We start from the raw sequence: 23064 nt of genomic DNA, 5'->3' as shown, positions 1-23064 counted from the left end.
CAAATGATTTAACCAGAGCTAAATCTCAGTTCTGCTGTATGCAACCAGACCACTAGAGATGAGCAAGCAAAGACAGATGGAGTTAAAAGTTTTAATTTACAGTCAAGAATGAAGCAGGCATAGGCTTATGTGGTATTATTATTATTATTATTACCATGGCACAGCTAATATGTAAAATAACAGCATTCTAAGGGCATAGCTACACTAGAAAGTTTGGCAAACAGAACTTTTTTCAGATTACAGTTCCTGCACACCATCTGGGGCTCAGTGCCTTGGGATCTTTTCCCCATTGCATTGTGGGATGCCAGGAATGAGCTTGGGGAATTCTGGAAGCTTAGGGTCATAGTTCCACAATTTCCTTTCCAATATCCTGTATGTTTTTGCCATCCCATAAATTTTGTGACATTTTTTAAAATTCACAAGTTCCTCACACCACTTTTTCTCTCTGCCACCTCATGGTCAGAAACCTGGATCCTGCACAGATCAGAGTCCTTGTGTCTGTTTTAGAGACAGATCACAAAATTCTTCTGTATTTCCATAATTTCAATGACTACTTCTACACAGCAGCTGGAGGTGCAATAAGGGTGAGATGGGACATGTTGAGGTGGATGAATGCATGATGCAGACATTGCCCAAAAACCTCAGGGTGTTACAGCATTCATTGACCAGGTGCGTAAGGTTTCTCCATTAATGAACCAAACCACACTATAGGCCTGATCTGGTAATCCATTCAAAGTCCCTTCAATAGGTCTTTTGGGTGTATACAGTAAATAGTATCAGGAAACTTATAGGTAAGTAAATATATCTGAAATTATTAACATCCTTTGAATTGCAAAATATGTCAAACATGAAAACTATTTCTGACACATTCAAATCTGTTTTTTTTAATATTTTAAAGTTCATCATCAAAATAAATGACATATACTAACAGTTTAGAGCAGTGGTTCTCAACCAGGTTTATATGTACCTCTGGGGGCATGCAGAGATCTTCCAGGGGGTATGTCAACTCATCTAGATATTTGCCTAGTTTTAAACAGGCTACATAAAAAGCACTAGCAAACTCACTACAAACTACAATTTCATACAGACAATGACTTGTTTTACTGCTCCATATGTTAGATGATAATGTAAAATGTGTATACACGCTGTACTACACACAAGTTTGATATCATTTACTGATGTGTGTAAGCACATTAATGACATTGAAGTTGTCATGGTATGTATGTAGTTGTGATGTAAAAATGGATAGATTATTAAAACGAGGAGCTGGAAGTGGCAGTAATGACAACAATGAAAATGGGAAGACATTGAAAATGACTGAAAAAAAACCACCATTGTCAGTTCTGAGAGAAATATATTGCTTTTGGATTCACATCTACAAATAGCGATCCAACTCAAATGTTGTGTTTCCTTTGCAGAGAAACTTAATCAAATAGCACTATGAAGCTGTCAAGTATAAGAGAGGTAGCCATGTTAGTCGATCTGTAAAAAGCAAGAAAGAGTCCTGTGGCACCTTATAGACTAACAGACATATTGGAGCATAAGCTTTCTGATAAAGTGGGTATTCACCCACGAAAGCTTATGCTCCAATACGACTGTTAGTCTATAAGGTGCCACAGGACTCTTTGTCACTATGAAGCTGGTGCATTTGCAACAATATTTGAAGACAAACCCCACCCTGTGCATGTGGGTAAGCCAGTAGAAGTTTTTTCAAAGAAAGCTTTCTGAGTTCCAGGCTTCCCAGCTTAAAATGAAAACAGCTTCAACTACTTCTACAAAAGCACTTGAAGCTTCATATGTAGATCATTTGGCCCACTTGCCATCTGAGTTCAAGTCTTATTTCCCCAACATTCAACACAACTCAGCTCAACTCGACTGGGTATGAAACCCATTCATTTTGTCAGATGTTAGCAGCAATAACCTCTCTGCCATTTAGCATGTAAATCTTGAACTGTCCTCAGAACGTGGTCTGCAAATGAAGTTTAATGACTCCACACTAACACAGTTCTGGTGTTAGTACAGAAAGCATACACTGACCTTGGGAACCATGCTTTGGATGTCTGTTACCTTTTGAGTCAACTTTTCTTTGTAAAGTCTCATTTTTTGCTATAACTGTCATCAAGAAAAAGAGACTTAATGTGGAGAAAAACCTAATTGTTGCTGTAGCTTCACTGCCTCCCAGAATGACAAAGCTCACAAGAGAAAAACAAGCTCAAGTATTAATATATTTGTATTTATATTCCAATTGATTTATTTTATATGGTAAAAATGAGAATGTAAGCAATGTTTCAGTAATAGTGTGCTATGACTCTTTTGTATTTTTATGTCTGATTTTGTAAGCAAATAGTTTTTAAGTGAGTTGAAACTTGGGGAACGCAAGACAAATCAGACTCCTGAAAGGGGTACAGGAGTCTGGAAAGGGTGAGAACCACTGGTTTAGTATATGGATCTTTTATGATTAAGGGTCTATGATCTTTACTCATACTAAGTACCTTACTCCGCATGGTCACTGGATGAAATTTCTGGCTTGTGTTATCATAGAATCATAGAATCACAGAATATCAGGGTTGGAAGGGACCTCAGGAGGTCATCTAGTCCAACCTGCTGCTCAAAGCAGGACCCAACACCAACTAAATCATCCCAGTCTGGGCTTTGTCAAGCCTCACCTTAAAAACCTCAAAGGAAGGAGATTCCACCACCTCCCTAGGTAACCCATTCCAGTGCTTCACCACCCTCCTAGTGAAAAAGTTTTTCCTAATATCCAACCTAAACCTCCCCCACTGCAACTTGAGACCATTACTCCTTGTTCTGTTATGCAAGAGGTCAGATTAGATGATGACAATGGTCCTATATGGATTTAAAATCTATACAGCTATACATTATCCCCTTTTCTTCAATGGGACAACTGCAGAGCAACGTGCATAAAGGCAGCAGAATCCAGGTCAGAAGATTTATTTTTATTTAGTAAAGCTATTTGTCTTTAAGTACTCTGAAAGCATCATGCATTGGCACATACACTTCTAAAATGCACATTTAACAACCTCTTTTTCCATCAAAACATCATCTTCTGCTCTGGAAATTTAACATGATAAAAACTAGTTATGTGATACGCTGCTGTGTGTGTTTATGATAATCTACATCTGAAGTACACACCTGCCATTTTCCATCTTTCTGGGAGTTTCCTTTTGAAAAAAGCCTCAAGGATACGTCAGGTTATAAAAGCACACACAAGGTGCCAAAATTGTTTAGCAATTCCTGGGGACTCCAGGTAGAGCATTGAACAGTAAGTCACTTTTTATCTTATTTAGTGAAAGCTGCTGCTGAGACATTGTCATTGTGTGGTACAATTACAGATTTATAATGAGAAAAAGCAATCAATACAAAGCTTTGCCTATCACATGGATTAGCCAGTCTAAGCTTTTCCCTTTTGACTTGTTCTAGATGCTTGAAATTTGGATTGTTGCACTTTTTCTGCTTGGGACAACCAGAGGTGAGGCATAGGATTTATGTTGATGCCCCAGACCCCACAAGAATATAGTATTCTATAGTATTGCAACTTTTTTTTATGGAAGGGGCCCCTGAAATTGCTTTGCCCCAGGCCTCCTGAATCCTCTGGGTGGCTCTGTATTCAGAAAGCACTGAGAGACCATTGGGGGGAAAGTGCTGTCGGGACTGAATGTGACAACTAGAACCTATCATATCTTCGCTCATTCACATCCTAATAATTTGATCTGTGTGCTACAGGAAATGAAGTTTGTTTTGCAAGGCTTGGGTGCTTCACAGATGATAAACCATGGGCTGGAACTATACAAAGACCACTGGCAAAGTTACCATGGAGTCCAGAAAAGATAAACACCCGCTTCCTTCTTTACACAAAAAAGAATCCTAATAACGTTCAAGTAAGACCTATTGCTATTTAAATATTGCAAGTGACCTAGGGTGACAGACAGCAAATGTGAAAAATCGGGCCGGGGCCAGGGGTAATAGGAGCCCATATAAGAAAAAAACCTCAAAATCAGGACTGTTCCTATAAAATCAGGACTGCTGGTCACTCTGAGTGACACATACACACAGAACACAGAAACATCACCTTTTAGTGCTCTTGGCCATTTCTCTCAATGGCCTTGGGAATGCCAACTCTCCAATGTGGTCAGGAGGCAGCATTTTCCAGCCCCTCTGAAATTTCCTGTCCACCCTACCACAACTTTCACTAAGTCTCTAGGGTCAGAATTCTCACTGGTGGCTGCAACAGGTGATTCTTTGAATAGACCCAATAAAGACTTTCCCAACACTATGCAAACGACAGACTGAAGGCTTCCTCCCCAGAAAGGAGCGCAAAAGTCACCCCTAGCCACACTTTGCATTTTTCCAGCGTCTATTGAGAAATGTTACGAAAATCTGTAGCACTGGAAGTTGTTTGGTGAGAAATGGAAAGGACACACTAAAGGTGAAATCCTGGCTTCACTGAAATCATTTGTGAAACTCCTCAGCCCCTGTCCTGCAAACAGACACGGACTTAATGTCACATATGTAAAGATAAGTGCATATGTAAATGCTTGTAGGATCTGGGCTTACATATTAACAGTGTTGTTTTCTATTCACATTGCTGTTTTGATAAGGTTTTTTATAGGAAATAGCTAAAACATTTACTATTTTAATATCTTCACCAGGAGATCACTGCAATAAATCCATCAACGATTCGCTCCTCAAATTTCGATTCAAGCAAAATAACACGTTTTATTATCCATGGATTTCTAGGCCAAGGAGATGAAACCTGGCAGTCAGAGATGTGCAGGGTATGGTACTATCTGGATATTCTGTCATTCTCAAATCACTTAGTTCACATTTATGAAAGTTTTCCTGTAAATTATTCATTTTCTCTATGTCTAACCAATGCATATCATGCCATCTGGGCTGACAAGAAGAGGAAAGCTGTCCACATCTATCTTTACAAAATTAGGACATAAAATGTTGTTCACTTGAAATCTATTCAATTCTAGCTCCACTTCCAGGAAAAATCTTTTAAAAAATGGGCCAAATTCTACTCTGTGTTGAAGTCAAAGGGTTTGTACAGACATAAATGATGACAGAATTTGGTCCAATCACTGTTTTTTCTCTGGCATACGAAAAAATGCAGTAAAATGCTGCTTAGAAATTAAGGAGATTCCAGAGTTTGTTAAATGGGGAGAGATCAAGCTTGTTGCTTCCCAGTTCTGCTGCTAACGAGCCGGATTAAGCTGCCAGGGCACAGGAAGGCTCTGAGGGTGGAAGGTCCACTGAGGAGAGGTGGGATGGCCCATGACACTGGACTGGGCCTGATAGCTGGGGAGAGGGCATGACTCCTAACATTCCTGTTCAACCATCTGCCCCTCTGATGCATTTTTGCTTATCTTCAGAACCATCTCCTCTTTTCACACTGATACAAAATGTGATACTGCAAGTGCACATTTGCAATCAGAATGGGTGAGCTGGCAGGGCAAAGCTGTGCAGTTTATTCCTTTGTCTCGAGTCAGTAGCTAATTTCAGGGAAGCCTGGAGCCCAATATTTGAAAATCACATCCTTGTCTTTGTTTGAAAGTTGGCACTTAAGTCTGATTTTTTAAATACATTTTATATTTGTCTAGACAGGCTGCTGCTATGACTGGTTATAATCCTTCTGATCCTAAACAGGCATTAATATTATCCACCCACATTTAGAAAACTAAAAAAAATCAATTCTCCTGGAAGAGCTGACTTGCTGTCTGGTAAAATTCTGCTACTTCTTCTTTCTGACACCAGCTGTGACCCACCTGCATCAATGGATGGGGGAAATTGATGGGGCAGGCGGTGAAAGGGGCACAGTCCCAGCGGCAAGGAAAGGAGATACTCGCCAAGAGACAATAGGTTGCTCATCCCTTGGGAGTCTCTGGCACCCATTGGACAGTTGGGGGAGAAGGGTGCTGATTGGCCAGCATTCCCCAACTCCCAGGATTTAGCCCAGTGCAGGGGACATGTGGAGCCTTTTGGGGCTCTGTTCCAGCAGTAAAATGCTACTTCTTCATCTTTGTGCTACCAAAAAGAGCCCTCTAGTTCGCAGCACTGCACAAAACCACCCTTTTGCAGCTCCGAAAACAACAATACACAAACACAGGACTTCGCTAACCTTCTCCCTGTGCCGAATCCTCCTCCTCTCTCCAGCTTTCATCCTCTCCTTCAAATTTCCCATTGCTTGATTCTAAATGACCTCAATCTCCAGATCACCAAAGAGACTGGCGGTCCATTGATCACAGTTTGAGAACCACTGACGTACAGCCAGGTTCTGCTATCCTTATTCACAACAAAAGGTACTTTACTTGCTTTCATTGGCATTACTGCCACGTAATCCAGAGCATAACATAATATACAAACTATATCACAGCTGTTAAAACAGGGTGTCTTTAGCAAACCATTCCATAGGTCAGGGCAAGAAAAGCAAAACCTAATATTATGTGACAGATAGATGAGCAGATACTTCACTGTGTGGATACTAAAACAAAACCATAAACTTGAAACCAATGTAAACTGACAGCAGAAACGTATGTAGCCTCTTGAAAATATAAATCCATGTGTTTGATAAATACAGATCATATGTACGTTTTAAATTATCCCTTCTTTTGATTATTATGGAAAAATATATGCTTCTAACTGAACTTATAATTTACAGGCTGTGTCTCCACATCATTTACATAAAGAATCAAGATATGAACAGAGCCCTGGTATAATATAGGGGCTGTACTTGAAAAAATGTACAGGGAATTCATATGACATTTGTAAGTCTCTGACTGTGTTAAGTAATCAGCGATCTGACCCAGTGTTGATAATATTTGCTTCTGTTCTTTTTAAATCTATATTTGCACCAGAGGATGTTTGGAGTGGAAGACGTGAACTGCATCAGCGTAGACTGGAGTGGTGGGTCAAAGTGTGAATATACCCAGGCATCAAACAATATCCGTGTCGTGGGTGCGGAAGTGGCTTATTTTATAAATGTGCTTACGGTAAGGGATCTTCTTCTCATTCCACAATAGGATTATAGTCATAGAGCTGCTGAAATTTATTCTAATCTAAATAGACAATCACAATGATTTGTCATATAGCCAGCAAAAGACTCCTCCCAGCAAAAGACGGTTCTCCTCCTGATAAACTTTGATGTCCTATCAACTCCCCCATAATACACAGAGTTTGAATATATTCATGCTGCGATTACTTTTATGTACTCTTGTGGATGTGAAGGGTTGGGTAGTTTTAAAGATAGAGAAGTAATGAACACAGCAAATTACCCTTCCTCAACCACGAAAGCTATAGGACCCATCTTAAGGGATACCCATGCAAAAGCCTACAATAATTGGCCATTGGATAGCAACAGCCACCTCCCAGGGGGAGAGAGCAGGGTCCTCTCCCCAATCCATGAAGACGTGTCAACTAGGTATGGGTGTTTGGGGACAGGTGGGATCTTCCCAGCTTCCCTAGGGCAGGGAGATGGGGTGTGGATCTGTAATCAAATTAAGGGCCAGATGTTCAGCTTGTGCAAATCACATAGCTCTACTGATGTAAATGTAACTCACCATTTTATACCACATGAGGCTCTGGGGGGCATTTTCAAAGGCACAAAGGGCCATTAGGGGCCTAATTCCAGTTGAAAGTCAGTAGGAATTAGGCACCTAACTGCCATTTTTGCCTTTGAAAATCTCTCCCTCTGTTCCTAAATCTAATGACTTAAAAATGCTTGCAACTAGACCTGAGTGAAGCTATGAGGAGAGGGATGGTTCCTAATATTTTCTGAACTAATTTGCTTCTGGCTAGCGTAAATACTAGAGGGCTGGCTCTCCGTTGCCTTGCAGCCTGCATTGTCAATTACATCTGTGAAAATTACAAATCGGAATGGTAGTGTTTAGCACTCACATTGAACTGGTGCTCACGCCAACACAAGGTGCAAAGCAGTGGAGAATCAGGCCTTAGCAGAGTGTGGGTGTCAGAGCAGCCATGAATTTTTTTCCCCTTGACATTCATGAATCGGCTAAAACAATGTCCATAGGAAGCCAAATACACTTCTGTTCACTGTGAGGCAGGGAATAAGGGGTCTGGCTGGTGGAATCATGACTATCCACTGCCAAAATCTCACATGTGTGCAGAAGTTGCAGAGGTTAATAATGCCTTGAGGCTGTAGTAGCAGCTACTGAATGACTCTGTTACTGCTCTACATCCTGGACTCTGTCCTCCTTCCAATTCCATGGACCTCTGCTCTGTGCAGCCCAGTTCTGGCTTTAGTTGTGTAAACCAGAACTTCTCTCTAGGCCTCATATTAGAGAAATATAGATTCCCTTTTGTTACAATTGATGTTTTCCTCAGGAACAATATGGATACTCTCCTTCCAAAGTCCATTTCATTGCCCACAGCCTTGGAGCACACGCTGCAGGGGAGACAGGAAGAAGGAGGCCAGGCCTTGGAAGAATAACTGGTAGGTTACTGAATTATGACAGTCTGTACCAATGAAGAATTTGAAGAGAGCATTGTTAGACCTTAACATTACCTCATGTTTTTTTTACTAAAACAACTACAGTATCTGACTGAAGGAAAACCCTGCAGTGTAATGAAATGGGGTGTGTGTGTGTGTGTGCATGCACACGCATGCATGGGTGTGTTTGTCATTGGCCCCCTCAGGATGGAATCAGAACTGCACAACTGTATCATAACCTCATATTGCTAACAGCCAAAATTGTGCCCTTCCTCAATAACACCATCCCACCCTCAGGAAGGTATTACCCAGGTGGGAATCTTCATAAGGATCCCTTCATGGTGTTGTTGCCGTAACTTTAATCTTTGGGGGAGGAGGTATATTCCCCCTGAAGAATGTCCCTGAGATCGTCTTACATCAGGGCTGTGATGAAGTGTAGTGGGCAGGAGATGGTTAGCTGCATGGGGTAGTGATCTGCACCAGCATCCCATCCCTAGGATATGGCTGGCCTCTGCTCTGTACAGCAGGTCATCTTTTGTCAGCCGTGCTCTAACGATGGTCCCAGGGAGCATGGGCTACTCTGGCTCGGTACAAAAGACTTAACATTATGACACTGTGGCATTCTGCGTGCCACTAAGGCTGCTCACTGCAAATGCACAATAATCTAGGTTCATTTGACAGATTTTAATTTACCTGACCCAGTTTTAATTAGTCTGATTTTTCCCAAAGCATTCACCCAACCCTATTATGACAATGTAGGTTTGACACAGTGATTCCCACTTTCCTTATCCTGGCAGATTTTCTCCTATCATTTCCTTCTCTCTTTAAGCCAGCTTGTGCAGGTGCAGCAGTATGTCCCGTATTTAAGATCACCCACTGTTTGGAGGCCCGGCAAAGTGTGCTGTAGGCAGCACAGTAGTGAGCGGAGTTAGTTGTTTGGTGTCATGGTTTTGCTGTCCAATATCCATTCCCAGAAAAGGACTGATTCAAAGACAGAAGGTTGAATCTTTAAATGTAACCCTTTAATTTCCCTGCTTTGCTAGGTTTACATCAAAGCCTTCACATCTGGACAATGCATTTACACACATTAATTTTAATTTATGTTATTTTTCCAGCAGATATTTTTAGTTTAATTTCTTAGATTTTTAAAAACAACAGGAAAACAAAAATGTGCAGCGAAACTGACCATAGCAACTGTTTTAGGGCTTGATCCTGCAAGATGCTGAGCACTTTGGCCCCAATCTAGCCAACCATTTAAGCATGTGTTTAACTTAAAGCAGGGTTTCTCAAACAGGGGTCATTGCTTCTGTAGGGAAAGTCCTGGCAGGCCGGGCCAGTGTGCTTACCTTCCCCGTCCGCAGGTCCAGCCGATCATGGCTCCCACTGGCTGCAGATCGCTGCTCCGGGCAAATGGGAGTTGCTGGAAGTGGCGCAGGCCGAGGGACTTACTCGTTGCCGCTTCCAGCAACTCCCATTGGCCTGGAGCAGCAATCCACGGCCAGTGAGAGCCACGATTGGCCGGACCTGCGGACGGGGCAGGTAAACACACCGGTCCAACCCACCAGGGGCTTTTCCTACAGAAGCGGCAACCCCTGTTTGAGAAACCCTGACTTAAAGGATGTGAGTGGTCCTATTGGTCTCAATGGAACTACTCCAATGCTTAAGGTTAAGCACATGCTAAAGAGCTTTGCTGGAGCATGGATAGAGCACTCAGCATCTTGCAGGATCAGGCCCTATGAGCTATTAAGGTATTAGGTCAAACCCTAACCCCCTCTCCTTTAAGCTCCTTGGATGCAGCAGGCTTGAACTGCAGTAGAAATGCCACTGTTCCATTGTGCAGAGGAGAGCAAGCAGCATCACAGAAAGTGCAAAAGGATTGCACAATCACCTGCATAACCCCAGTACAATGTTCCACGGTGGCTGTCTCCATGGGATTGTGCAAGGGGTTCATAAGTGGGTGGGAAGAGTGACACCAGCATGGCCATTGAGTCTGCCAACTGCACAGAGTCACTGGCTGCAAAACCTTCTTTGAATTAAAAGAGAGAGAGAGCACAACAGCCTGTGGCCACTACTACAGCTCATGGGCCAGAGTAATAGCTGCAGACAGAGTGTTCAGTACCCTGGCACTGGGTTGGATGGATGGGCGGAGAATTCCCTCCTTTCAGCAGCCACATAGGTGACTCTCACAAAGCTCCTTTACGCCAGGGCTGTGGCGTTCACGTTTTATGAATATAGTCCAGACAAGCTGCAACTTGACTATTTTTAGTAATGTTATTCATTATGCCAAGACAGTTCCTGCATAGCAAACCGATCTATCACGTAATACACATTTACTTACCTATTTCTGAAAATACAGCTAATGTATCCCCCGGACTTCAGTGTCAGGCTATTTTACAGACATATTCAGCAGTCACCCGGACAAGTTGTTTGTTTGGACTCCTCGTTCAGCACACAGGCCAGACCAAGAGGAATGTGCATTAGGCAGAAAAGCTGCCCCTCATGCACAGAAGCCAATTTTAGAGGTTATTAACTTAACTTTTTTCCATTATAGCATCTTCCAAAGAGTCTGGGCCTGCCAAACCTTGGACTAGTAGTCTGCAAAATTCAATTTAAAAACAAAACTAAAGCTGCTGCCCAGGGAAAGCATCAGATACCAGCACAGGATAATAAGTGCTTTGTAATTTACAGGATTTTACAAGCACCTGAGACGGATGCAGTGAATGAGAAAGAAAATGAGTCTCAGTTTCATGCTAATGTCAAAAGTAGGTGTCTAAAGTTAGGCTATGTCTATACTTGCAATTGAAGGACAAAACTTTTGTTGTTCAGAGCTACTTAAGCCCCCCACCCCCTGAAAGACAAAAGTTTTGCCGCGGCAAGTGCCTGTGTGAATGTCCGCGTTGTCGGCAGAAGCGCATTCCTGTCGACAACATGAACCCCGCTTGTTGGGGATGGACGTATTTTGTGGGCAAAAGTGCCGACAAACAGTATTCATACAGGCTGACTTTTAGCAACATGGCCAAATTGCTAAAAGCTGTGTAGCGTAGACATGGCTATGGCTCAAAAATTTGTATCTAGGCACCTAAATAAATGCCATGATTTTCAAGTGTGTTGAGCACCCAACAACTCCTACTGACTTCAAGCACTTGTTAGAATCAGGCCATTCAGGATATGGATTTAGGAGCTTTACTTTAGCACTCTTTTTAAAAAAAATTGTTTTTTGGCCTAAAACAACAATCTATGTTACAGTTGTTGGAATTCAAGACTAAACATTTACAAGGCCAGATCCTCAGCTGGCAAGAATTGGTATAATTCCATTGACTTCAATAGAGCTACCAATCTACACCAGCTGGAGATATGTCCCACGTTGTTTACCAGTGCCATAACTAGGCATTTTAGCACCTGGGCGAGCACGCATATTTGCACCTGAACCATTTTTTTACCCTGTTTTACCACCCTCCACATCTTTGCTTCCCGGGCTGTTACCCTGCTGACCCTGCTATGGTTACAGCCTTGGCAGTTACCACTGAGAGATTGATCACACTATATATTTCTTAGTGACTCTAATTCTGAAGTAAATAAAACTATGTAGCCTCCATAGACCCATCTTCAATTATTTACAGTAGTATAGCTAGCTAGCTATATTTATGTGTACGCACATTTAATTGTGCATATATTTCTTTAAGGACTGGATCCTGCTCAGCCTTATTTTCAAGATACTCCAATTGAAGTTAGACTGGATAAGACTGATGCAGCCTTTGTTGATATTATTCATACTGATTCAGCTCCCACAATTCCAGATCTGGGTAAGTTTCCAGCTGCATTGTATTATTATTATTGATTTCTCCTGTGGTAGCACCTAGGAGTCCCAGTCACAGAATATGACCCCATTGCAGTAGGTGCTGTACAAATACAGGAAAAAACAACAAAAAACCCCACCAATTCTTGCCTCAAAGAGCTTACAAACTATAGCCCTATAGCATTATGGAGAGCTGCTGCCAGTAAATATATGACAGTATTTAAATTAAAATTTGCTTACTCCCATTACAAACATTGCAGGTTTTGGAATGAGCCAGGCTATAGGACATCTTGATTTTTATCCAAACGGAGGAATACAAATGCCAGGATGCACGAAGAATACTGTTTCACAGAATGTTGACATTGATGAAATGGGGAAAGGTAAATATGTTAAGCAGATGATGACTTCTATTGAGGGTCAACATCAAAATGTATTGAGCTAACATAGCAGCAATCTTCTTATTTCAACTATTTTTGATTATTTTCTTTACGAATGCCAACAGTTACAGCCACAAATAACAGTGAAACTGATAGTATGGTCCAAATGCACTCTGGGGGACACATTCTGGTAGAAGGATCAAAGAATGAGTAGCATGAAGGATTTGCTTTGGGAAAAACATGATGGGGTTGAGGTTTGTTGTCTTTACCTCCAACCATCCAGAGTGTCTGCATTGTCAAGTAGTGGGTATCTGTACAAGGTTGGGGGTGAGGAGCAATAACAATAGTTTCTACCTTCCACGTGTGTTTGGGCTCCATGGGTCTGCAGAGACCCAGATCCCACCAGCCATGTTCCTTCAAGGACCTTGGCTGACCCACTCTTCAAACTATCCAGCTTTGGATCTAATGGAGCAAGATTAACTGGAGTTTATTGTAAATAGTCCATCATGCTGTCAAATAACAGGAACAAACTTCAGTGATTGTTCCAGTGCCCCTTGCACTGTTCTTAGGTAACTCTGCAATAGAAACAAATATCATTAATTGGTCTATCTCATCAGACACTGCTGCCAGTTATCTACTCAGAGAAACAAACCCTACTCAAACTGTGCCAGAAGTTTAGCTCTGGAACAACAACATTCAACTTTGTTTCTATTATGTAGTCACCTGGCAGCCGCACTGGGTGGGAGTGGGAACAATAACATTCATGCCTATTTCTGCTATGGGATCTCTTGCTTCTGTGTTTCTTTCTGTTGTTACCTGTTAGCAATTTGTGTTGCACTGGAACAATGTAATTTTTATTTCTATTATTAGGCAGCTGAAAAGAGTTTGGCATATGCTAGATCATGAACATTCACATTTGTTCCTTATTTTGTATATTCCAAATCCTGTTGTTGTTATTATTGTTAAGAAACCTGTACATAGTGCCATAAATTTACATTGTACCTGACAGGACATTAATAAAGCACATACCCTGTCCCCCCAAAAACTTGCAGTCTAAGATCCCAAAACTGCCAAAGGATCTGCAAGCATGAACCTTTACACCTTTGGGAAATCACATTGATAAATCAAACCATACAGTAAGGACAACACCCCAGCTATAGCAGACACATATTTTCTCTCTCATAAAATCTGACAATTTTCCTGGGATTTCTTTCCTAGCCCTTTCCTACATTATTATGAGTGTCTTAAAAATTATGATTCTATGAATCTCTTCTTCGCAATTACTGGCCTATTTCTGCCATCTTTACTCACAAATTCTTGCCTGTGTAAGCACCGAGGATCAAGCTCTCTATTAATAATGATGTACAAAAACCCCTTGCACTTAATTACTTCTTTTTTAACCTAACCCCAGAATATTTAAGGAATTTTAGTACAAAATAACATATTTAAAATAACAACATGCCCCTTCGCCCCCCACCCCCAAAAATCAGGTGGTCAGATCCTCAGTCTGCATAAACCAGCATTGCTCCAGGAAGCTCAGTGTTAAGGAGGACATAATACTTAACACTGCATTTTGTTGCCTCTTATATAGTGATAAGGTGAGCTATTTCCTACAGAGGCCCTTTATTCATATTGGCAAGCATTAATGCAATTAATCACACAATATGGGGCTACTCATGTGAGTAAGTATTCACCAACATGAACAAGGATTGCACAATTGGCCCCCTATGTTTGTTACACATCTGCATTTTACACGTTCTGTACTATGTGCATTTCACAAAGGGTAAATAGAGTCACTGAAGAAATAGGTCTCAAACTGCAACTCAGGTGCTACCCAGAATTGTGACAATGTAACTTGGGGATTTACAAATCATTCAAATGACATGATCAGTTCAATACCACGATTCCAATCTGAATAACAACCAATAGCCTTGCAATACGATATGTAATAGGCGCTTCTTTCCACAGGAATGATTGACTTGGTTGGTTGTAATCATTTGCGAAGCTTCATGTATTATTCTGACAGCATCATCTCTCCCGATGGCTTTCTAGGATACACCTGTGCTTCATATGACACTTTTCAGACAGTAAGTCATTCTCACATTCCAGGAAATGAGTGGCTCTTATCTGTGCATCTGCATGCGGTAGAACCAGTCTATTCCGCTCAGGCCACTTTGCACTGCGTGAGTGCAGGCCTAAGGGGAAGGAAGGGGTGTGCTGGGGCATTAGGGGATGGGGATGAGGCACAGAAGGGGCATGGTGGAGCAGAGTTATGCCTAACTCTACAGTGGCCCGAGGTTCCTGAGAGACCTCATGCCAGTGGCATACCTTAGAGCTGCATCTGCAACCTCTCACCCCGCTGGGTCAAAGAGGGGCTCAGGCAGGGCGAAGAATCTGCCCCAGTAATTATTTATTGCGCACAGCCAAGGAGAAGTGAGCACAGCAAATAATTTTGAAATAAAATCATTTACCTTAAGGTTCAGTGCATGCTCTGTGACTCCCCTGAAGATCTGATGGCCTCAAGGAACAAATACAGATGGGATGTGGCCTAGAGTCACTGCCTTCTCCTTTGTCTCATAGCTCCATCTATGACTCAGCGCTGTCAGCTAACACTGTAGCAGGCTCATCAGCCTAGCTATGAGGGGAACAGAGCTCCATGCGCAAGGGGTAAATAACAATAATACCTAGCACTTACATAAACCTTTGCATCGTCAAAGCACTTTACAGCCACTCATTAGATGAGCCAGGAAGAGCGTGATCCCCATCTGGAACTTAGAGAAATGGAGATGCCTCCTCCTAGCGAACAGCAAACTGTGATGAAGTACAAAGGAGACATCCATGCCTCCAAACCACAAGGTGCCAGACAGGGCCCTTCCTCCTCCTGCTCTCTCTAGGGTGGCTTATTTCAAGCTGAGTTAGAGTTAGCCCACAGACATGGCTCAGCAGCATTTTTCTACACCACTCATGATGACACAAGGCTATCACAAGCAGGGCTGGAATGACCTGCATGGCATCAGCTGGATAGTACTCATGGATCTGAACATCAGAAGATGAGGAGGATTGGAGGGAATAGGCTAATTCGCATGACCTTTTCCTGTTGGGGGGGGGAGAAAGAGAGAGAATGGGGCTGTTTTGTAACGTGCTGCCACAGAGAGAGAGAAACAATTGTATTTTTAGAGTTTCTGTGGCCAAATGATTTTTTTCCTGTCTCTTTGGGATAGAGCCTCATTAGGAAGGACATGATCATTCCCCTCTATTCGGCATTGGTGAGGCCTCATCTGGACTACTGTGTCCAGTTTTGGACCCCACACCACAAGAAGGATGTGGAAAACTTGGAAAGAGTCCAGCGGAGGGCAACAAAAATGATTAGGGGGCTGGAGCGCATGACTTATGAGGAGAGGCTGAGGGAACTGGGATTATTTAGTCTGCAGAAGAGAAGAATGAGGGGGAATTTGATAGCTGCTTTCAACTACCTGAAAGGGGGTTCCAAAGAGGATGGATCTAGACTGTTCTCAGTGGTACCAGATGACAGAACAACGAGTAATGGTCTCAAGTTGCAGTGGGGAGGTTTAGGTTGGATATTAGGAAAAACTTTTTCACTAGAAGGGTGGTGAAGCACTGGAATGGGTTACCTAGGGAGGTGGTGGAATCTCCTTCCTTAGAGGTTTTTAAGGTGAGGCTTGACAAAGCCCTGGCTGGGATGATTTAGTTGGGAATTGGTCCTGCTTTAAGCAGGGGGTTGAACTAGATGACTTCCTGAGGTCCCTTCCAACCCTGATATTCTATGATTCTATGAATTGACATATGTATTTTGATTAGGAAAACTGCTTCCCATGCCCAAAAGGCGGATGCCCCCAAATGGGTCACTATGCGGATAAATATAAGGACAGAGTTACTTCTGGGATCCAGAAACTTTATCTGAACACTGGAGAGGCCACAAATTTTGCTCGTAAGTTCCTACTTTTTTACTTGCTTCTACTTACATGTGAGCACCAACATAATTTAAAATATTTCTCTCTTACTTTAAATTAGTTTTACTAGAAAGGCCCTTACTGTGGTGGAGGAGCAGAGCTCCGTACCATCATGCCCTCTCCCCTCCCTGTCTTGACAACACCAGTCCCAGAAAGCCCCCAACATAACTCCATAGGTGTGGTTTGACTTCTATATTTGTCTGGCCAGTCTGGCCAATGGAGTGATGCGTGTGTGTGTCGGGTGGGGGGGCAAATTCCATGCCTGCCCAAGGCTTACAGTTTGGGGGTGAAATGCCCCCCAAACTATGCCCATGCATAACTCCTTCCCCTTATGATGTGGGTGGGAACACAGCTGGAGTAGGAGGTAGCATAGTAACCTTTCTCAGCTGTAAGTCAACGGAAAGTTCCCCTAGAGAGAATAGTCCTCTAGCTGTCGGATGCTTTAAGTCCTCTTTGCCCTGCTTATGGATCAGAAATCCAGTCCTCACTCTTCAGTGTTGTTCCTTACAATATCCCCAAGTTGTGAATAGATACTTTCCTGGTCAATATGACATGAGATATGTTCTATCACATTATGGATTATTTTTCAAATTCCAGGAATTCGTCTGCCTTGGATCTTCGTGTAATCATACACACTGTGCAAACTGGGAATAAAATGCTTCTACTAGTGTGAGTGGAGAATTGTGATTTGCTAGGGTTTTACACTCATTTTGCATAGCTGTAAATGACTGCACAGTGTGCAAAGCAGTGGAAAAGCAGGCTCCAATTTATTCTTCTATAAAAACATTCTATTCTGTTCTATTCTGTTCTCATCATTCCAATCTGGTCAGGATTTAATCTCGAGCTCAAAGTGAAGCAACGGTCATATTTTTCCTTTGTTTTGTCCTAAAACATAAAGTACTGATAGAAAATGAAAAGTAGGCATGTTGTGTTTGTTTCTATGTGGGTACAATCTAATTCATTTTATTTCTACTGTGTAGGTTGGAGGTATAAAGTATCTGTGGCAATTGCTGGCAACAGTGAAGTGAGTGGGTATGTAAATATTGCCCTGTACGGCGCTGGAGGAAACACAAAGCAATATGAAATTGTTCAGTAAGTTCAGTATTATAATGAAAAATGAGCTTCTCTGCTATTAGAATATTTAATTCATCTATTTTTAATTAATGCTTCTTCTTTATAGGCCAAATTCATGCAGTGGTGTAAATCCATATTAACTGTATTGACTCTGGATTTATATCAGAAGAAGAGTTAGAATTTAGCCCTACTTCTCGGATAACTATAAGGATACAAGAACCTGGGCCTAGCTCCTGATCTCAGTTATACCATGTAACAACTGAATTCTAAAATGATACTATGGATTTACACTAGTATAATTCTGATCCCTTATCTTTTGCATGTTTGTAAAATGTTGTATCAGTTTATGGTGCTCTCTCATAGGCAGTGCTACCAGCTCAGCCTATAATCAGGATTGCCTGACACTTTCTTTCACAAAACCCTATTTTTGTGTGCTCGTTACTTTGCTAAACTTTAACCATTTCTGCTGAAATTTTCTTTGTCAGGTGTCTGCCTTGGACAGAAAGACAGGCAGATATTACAGTTCAGCTAGAATGGTTCAGGTGTTTCTGAGAAAGAGATGAGGGGAAAATACAGTGTTTTGCCCATGTTAAAGAAATCCTTACAACCATTTCGCTGAGAAGTTCTAAGGCCTTCATGCTTTAGAGCAGAAACTTTAAATTTACCAGTGGGGTCATCCTGGTGTCAGGACTGTGTCTTTTGCCATCTCCATGAACATTCATCCACATTTCTGAAAAATCTCAGTTTGCACATGCTTAGTAAAGTCCTGTTAGAGTTTGACGTTAAATTCTCCAAAGAATCCATCTGCACTGAGTATGCTCCAGCCCCTCACAGCTGCTATCTGCAACCACATTGTCCATGCATCATCCCAACAAAGCTATTGAGTATGCTGTATCCCATGGCTGCAGGGGCTGAGCAACACTTTCCCTGCAGATGTTGCTCTAGGCAGCCAGGAGTCACTGTGGTACCAGGCCCAGGAACTGAGAGTGGGGACACTGTGTCTGTTGTACCCTCAATGCTCCCTCACACCTGGCAGCAAGGAGGAGAAGGAAACAGCCTAATTGGAATGCGGAGATGTGAGGAGGTGCAAGAAATTGGGAGAGAACAGGATTAGTGGGGAGATGGGGTTGCTGGAGCCAAAGCGCAGGGGATGGATGGGGGTGAGGGGCATGGAAGTAAAGAGGGAGGGAGCAGGAGCCAGGGGGTGGAGGTTAGATATGGCGGGGCAGGGACAGAGGAAGATGGATGGGATGTGATCAAGTAATTTAAAAGAGGTAATATGCAACTGTGTAATTTGAGACTGTATCATAATACATACACACAAAAAGGCCAAATTCAAGTTGCAAGGACAGCCTTAAGTCTAGTATTTCCTAGTGCTTGACTTTGGAACATTAACAATGCTCTTGAATTTTTTTGAGATGTAATCATATATAAACTTACATGTATGCTGCCAAAGGGCTTAGTGTGAGCAAGCTGGACTTTTTAAAAGAGCCTAAACTCCCTTTGAAGTTGAAGTTGTAGCTGCCCAAATGCCCTTGAATTCAGTGGGACTGAGGTGCTTTGCTCTCTTAGGGTCTTTTGAAAATCCCAGCGGTAATGCACATTGAATAAAGCTATGCATTGCAAAGCATTGCAATTTTCTGCTGCAATGTGAGTTTATTTTGATTTCCTGAGTTAACAATCCTGTTTATTTTTGTGCTAGCAGTACAAATATGTTAATGCTGAATTACTATTTAGCTGGCATGGTTGGTAATATATTATGCAACCATAAAAATCTGGAAGGGTAGTAGATCTAATGGGAAGATATTTTAATTGATTTTCATTATAAATTATCAAATTGGCAAAGTATATGTGTGGGTTGCCCATCAAGCAGAATTCATTTGGTAAGTACTTTGTGTCAAAGCTGTGACTTCTGTTAGCATCCCTTGAGAATCTAAATCGAATCTAGATGACCATAATTTATAATGTGAAAGGTTTCGGAGTGGTAGCTGTGTTAGTCTGTATCAGCAAAACAAATGAGGAGTACTTGTGGCACCTTAGAGACCAACAAATTTATTTGAGCATAAGCTTTCTTGGGCTAAAATCCACTTCACGGGATGCATACAGTGGAAAATACAGTAGGAAGATCTATATATACACACAGAGAACATGAAAAAATAGGTGTTGCCATGCCCACTGTAACGAGAGTGATCAGTTAAAGTGAGCTATTATCAGCAGCAGAAAAAAACCCTTTTGTAGTGATAATCAGGATGGTGTAAAAAAGAATAAATGGACACAAATCGGACATCTAGAATTATAAGATTCAAAAAACAGTCCTAGAACACTTCAATCTCCCTTTTCACTCGATTACAGACCTAAAAGTCGCAATATTACAACAAAAAAACCCTTCAAAAACAGACTCCAACAAGAAACTGCTGAATTGGAATTAATTTGCAAACTGGACACCATTAAATTAGGCTTGAATAAAGACTGGTAGTGGATGGGTCATTACACAAAGTAAAACTATTTCCCCATGCTTATTTTCCCCCCTACTGTTACTCACACCTTCTTGTCAACTGTTCGAAATGAGCCATCCTGATTTCCTGCTGATAACTCATCCTTTCCCCATGCCCACTCCCACACATTCTCTGTGCCTGGAACTGCCTTCCTAATCCCATTTGCCTTGTCACCTCCCTCTTCTCCTCTAAATCGCCTCTCAAAGCCCACTTCATTAATAAGTTCTTTGTGCAAGTAAATGGAGCTACTCTGGATTTACACCACTTAGATGAGAGCAGAATTTGGCCCCTTGTATCTAATGGAAGAAAAGTTCTGGTGTGCTAACAGCAGTCAGAGAAGAGATGCGCAGAAAAGACTACCCCAGGATTGACTTCTCCACCCAACATTTTCCAGTCAGGCATGGAGTTTCTTAGCCTTCAGAAAGCTGGGTTTTTTTGTTTGATTCTTGCTAGATCCTCCCCTTTCCCTAAGGCTCTTCCTGCATGACCAATCCAACCGTGTCAGAGACTCGGTGAAAACATGGGTGTCTCCTGACTGAGTCTACACACCTACATTTTGTAGCACATATGGCACCATGCCTGTGTTTTGCAACTGAACTGAAGATAAAACAGGTTTAACATATGTGCAAAACACGGCCAAGACCCTGCCTACACTACCAAAAGTAACCATGCTGCAGCCAAGCTTCAGAGCACTGTGTTGTTTAGAGGTTTTTAAGGCCTGGCTTGACAAAGCCCTGGCTGGGATGATTTAGTTGGGGTCAGTCCTGCTTTCAGCAGGGGGTTGGACCAGATAACCTCCTGAGGTCTCTTCCAACCCTAATCTTCTATGATCCTTACTCTTTGACAAGCTGAAGGCCATGTTTATTATCAATATGCTACTATAGCTACTCAAACAGTTACACTGTATTGGTAATTAATATTAAAACTCACTGGGCATTATATACTTTTGTTTTTGAAGGGGGACCCTCAAACCAGGCAAAACATATGCCAACTTCATTGACGTGGAACTTAAAGTTGGGACAATTACGAAAGTTAAATTTCTTTGGCGCAACAATGTCCTAAAATCAACCCAACGCACACTGGGAGCAACAAAGGCCACAGTGCAAGCTGGAGAAGATGGAAAAGTGTATGTATATTTATTGTGAAAATCTCAAATTCTTTAGGAGCTACAAGGACAGCATGACATATGAGGGTAATAGTGCTTGCACAAGAACAGCTATTTAAAGCATTTTTTTTTAAAAAAGAGGAAAAGTTTAAATTTAAATCTTCCCACAAGATACCGATGTCACTTACTGGTACATTAAATATTTCTGTCAGATATCATCAAGGAAAAATTCTAAACATCTGGATTTGGCTTAAACAAGAGCAAAGTTTTTGCATAAACCTCTGTGTTTTGGGTAGTAAAGATTAACTTAACCATGGCTTAGGTAACCAGCACAGCTCTTTCCAGACATTGAGCTATTGAGTACTGCAAGTTTTATACTAGAAATGGCCATCAGTGTTTAAAACTTACATCAGGGGGTCTGATTCACTGTCCATTGAAGTCAATAGGAGTCTTTCCACTGATTTTAATGGGTGTTGGATCAGGTTCTGGTAGACTAAGAGGTAATGGTAATGTGTCTTCAGTTCCCACAGACAGAGCTAGTGCTTAAAAGGCCTGATCCAAAGCCCACTGAACTTCACTGAAAGACTTCCATTGACTTAATTAGATTTTAGATCAGGCCTTAAGACTGTATGAGCAGTGTACTGCATGGCAGTTACTGATTGGAAGGTGATGGTTAAGTTAATTCTTTCAAAACAGCATGTTTCCATCAGTTACCCACCAATGGTGTTGTATGATCTTTTCTGCCCTTCTAAATGGAGACACAATGAAGTGGGAAGTACATTCAGTGGGTCATGGATATAATTTAAAAAAAAAATCACACAACTAAAGTCCATTCACTTGAAATAGAGATGTGCTGGGGGAATCTCAAGCAAACCAAATGTTCACAGCCCAGTGAACTATGGTATAGCAGAGCGTACAACTCTACTTCTGGTTTTTGCATTCAACAGATCAACGTGCTGAGGGATACTGTTCCCATAAACGTCCCATCAGCTATTCTATTTATTCATATCTTGGCAAACACTGAGCAATCATCATCTCTCTAATGCTGGTGGCATGCAAATTCAACAGGAAAGGTATAAAACCAAAGGAATGAAGCCAAAAAAGAGAGGCCAACAATCAGGATGATTAGAGTCCCTTGGTGTTTTAGCAGGAAATAATATTTCACATTTAGCAACCCAAAGCATTTGCTTGTTCTTTTGTGCCAATGTAACAATATTCTATCATAACTTTGTCAAAAAACAAATTAGGTTGGCTTATTCTATTAAAAAACACTGGTACAATTACAAAAAATAAATAAATCTAGACACTTTATATATTTTTTTCTCCTCAGGTTTAATTTCTGTGGCAGTGGAACTGTGCAAGAGAACGTTCTGCAAACTCTTACATCTTGCTAACAACACACAAAAATGTCAGCGCTGTCTGTTAGTATTAATAAAAGTTGATCATGCATAACTGTCCCATTTGTTTTATCATTATCTGTATTGTGGTAGGACCCAAAAGGTGCTGGCCACTATGCAAATGTAGAAGAAGAGAAAGGATGTTTGTGAAAGCATAATTTTTAATAACTCTTACATTCCTGCTCCATACGGGCACTCATAGTCACACAGGATCCCATACTAAGCTGGCTTGTTCAGGCAGGCACAATAGCCCCTTAAGTAGTGAGCACGTTCCATTGTGGCCATACTGGTGAGTCAAAAAAACAGAGGACCCATCCAGGGAATCTGCATCCACTTACTCACTGAGCATGTGACCTCCACAGCCAGTCTCCACAAGAAA

General features: G+C 41.6%; 1 protein-coding gene across 1 annotated transcript; it reads left to right on the top strand.

The window, feature by feature from the left end:
- Positions 1-3441: 3441 nt before the first annotated feature.
- On the top strand, positions 3442-22682 carry LOC123374937 (pancreatic lipase-related protein 2-like). Its single transcript, XM_045025333.1, has 12 exons — positions 3442-3490; positions 3745-3899; positions 4671-4796; positions 6879-7013; positions 8365-8473; positions 12154-12273; positions 12527-12646; positions 14612-14730; positions 16463-16592; positions 17595-17706; positions 21142-21309; positions 22619-22682. The coding sequence occupies exons 1-12, from the start codon at positions 3442-3444 to the stop codon at positions 22680-22682; spliced, it is 1407 nt and encodes a 468-aa protein (XP_044881268.1).
- Positions 22683-23064: the final 382 nt, after the last annotated feature.

Source organism: Mauremys mutica, chromosome 7 (assembly GCF_020497125.1).
Source record: "Mauremys mutica isolate MM-2020 ecotype Southern chromosome 7, ASM2049712v1, whole genome shotgun sequence".
Lineage (NCBI taxonomy): Eukaryota > Metazoa > Chordata > Testudines > Geoemydidae > Mauremys > Mauremys mutica.
Note: the sequence above shows the minus strand (reverse complement) of the source record. Positions and strands in the feature narration are given on the sequence as shown.

Excerpts from the sequence above, each read along its gene's own strand:
- LOC123374937 (XM_045025333.1), top strand. The coding sequence starts at position 3,442 with ATGCTTGAAATTTGGATTGTTGCACTTTTTCTGCTTGGGACAACCAGA. Across the intron at positions 3,900-4,670 it reads AGAATCCTAATAACGTTCAA|GAGATCACTGCAATAAATCC; the intron begins GTAAGACCTATT and ends TATCTTCACCAG. Across the intron at positions 7,014-8,364 it reads ATTTTATAAATGTGCTTACG|GAACAATATGGATACTCTCC; the intron begins GTAAGGGATCTT and ends TGTTTTCCTCAG.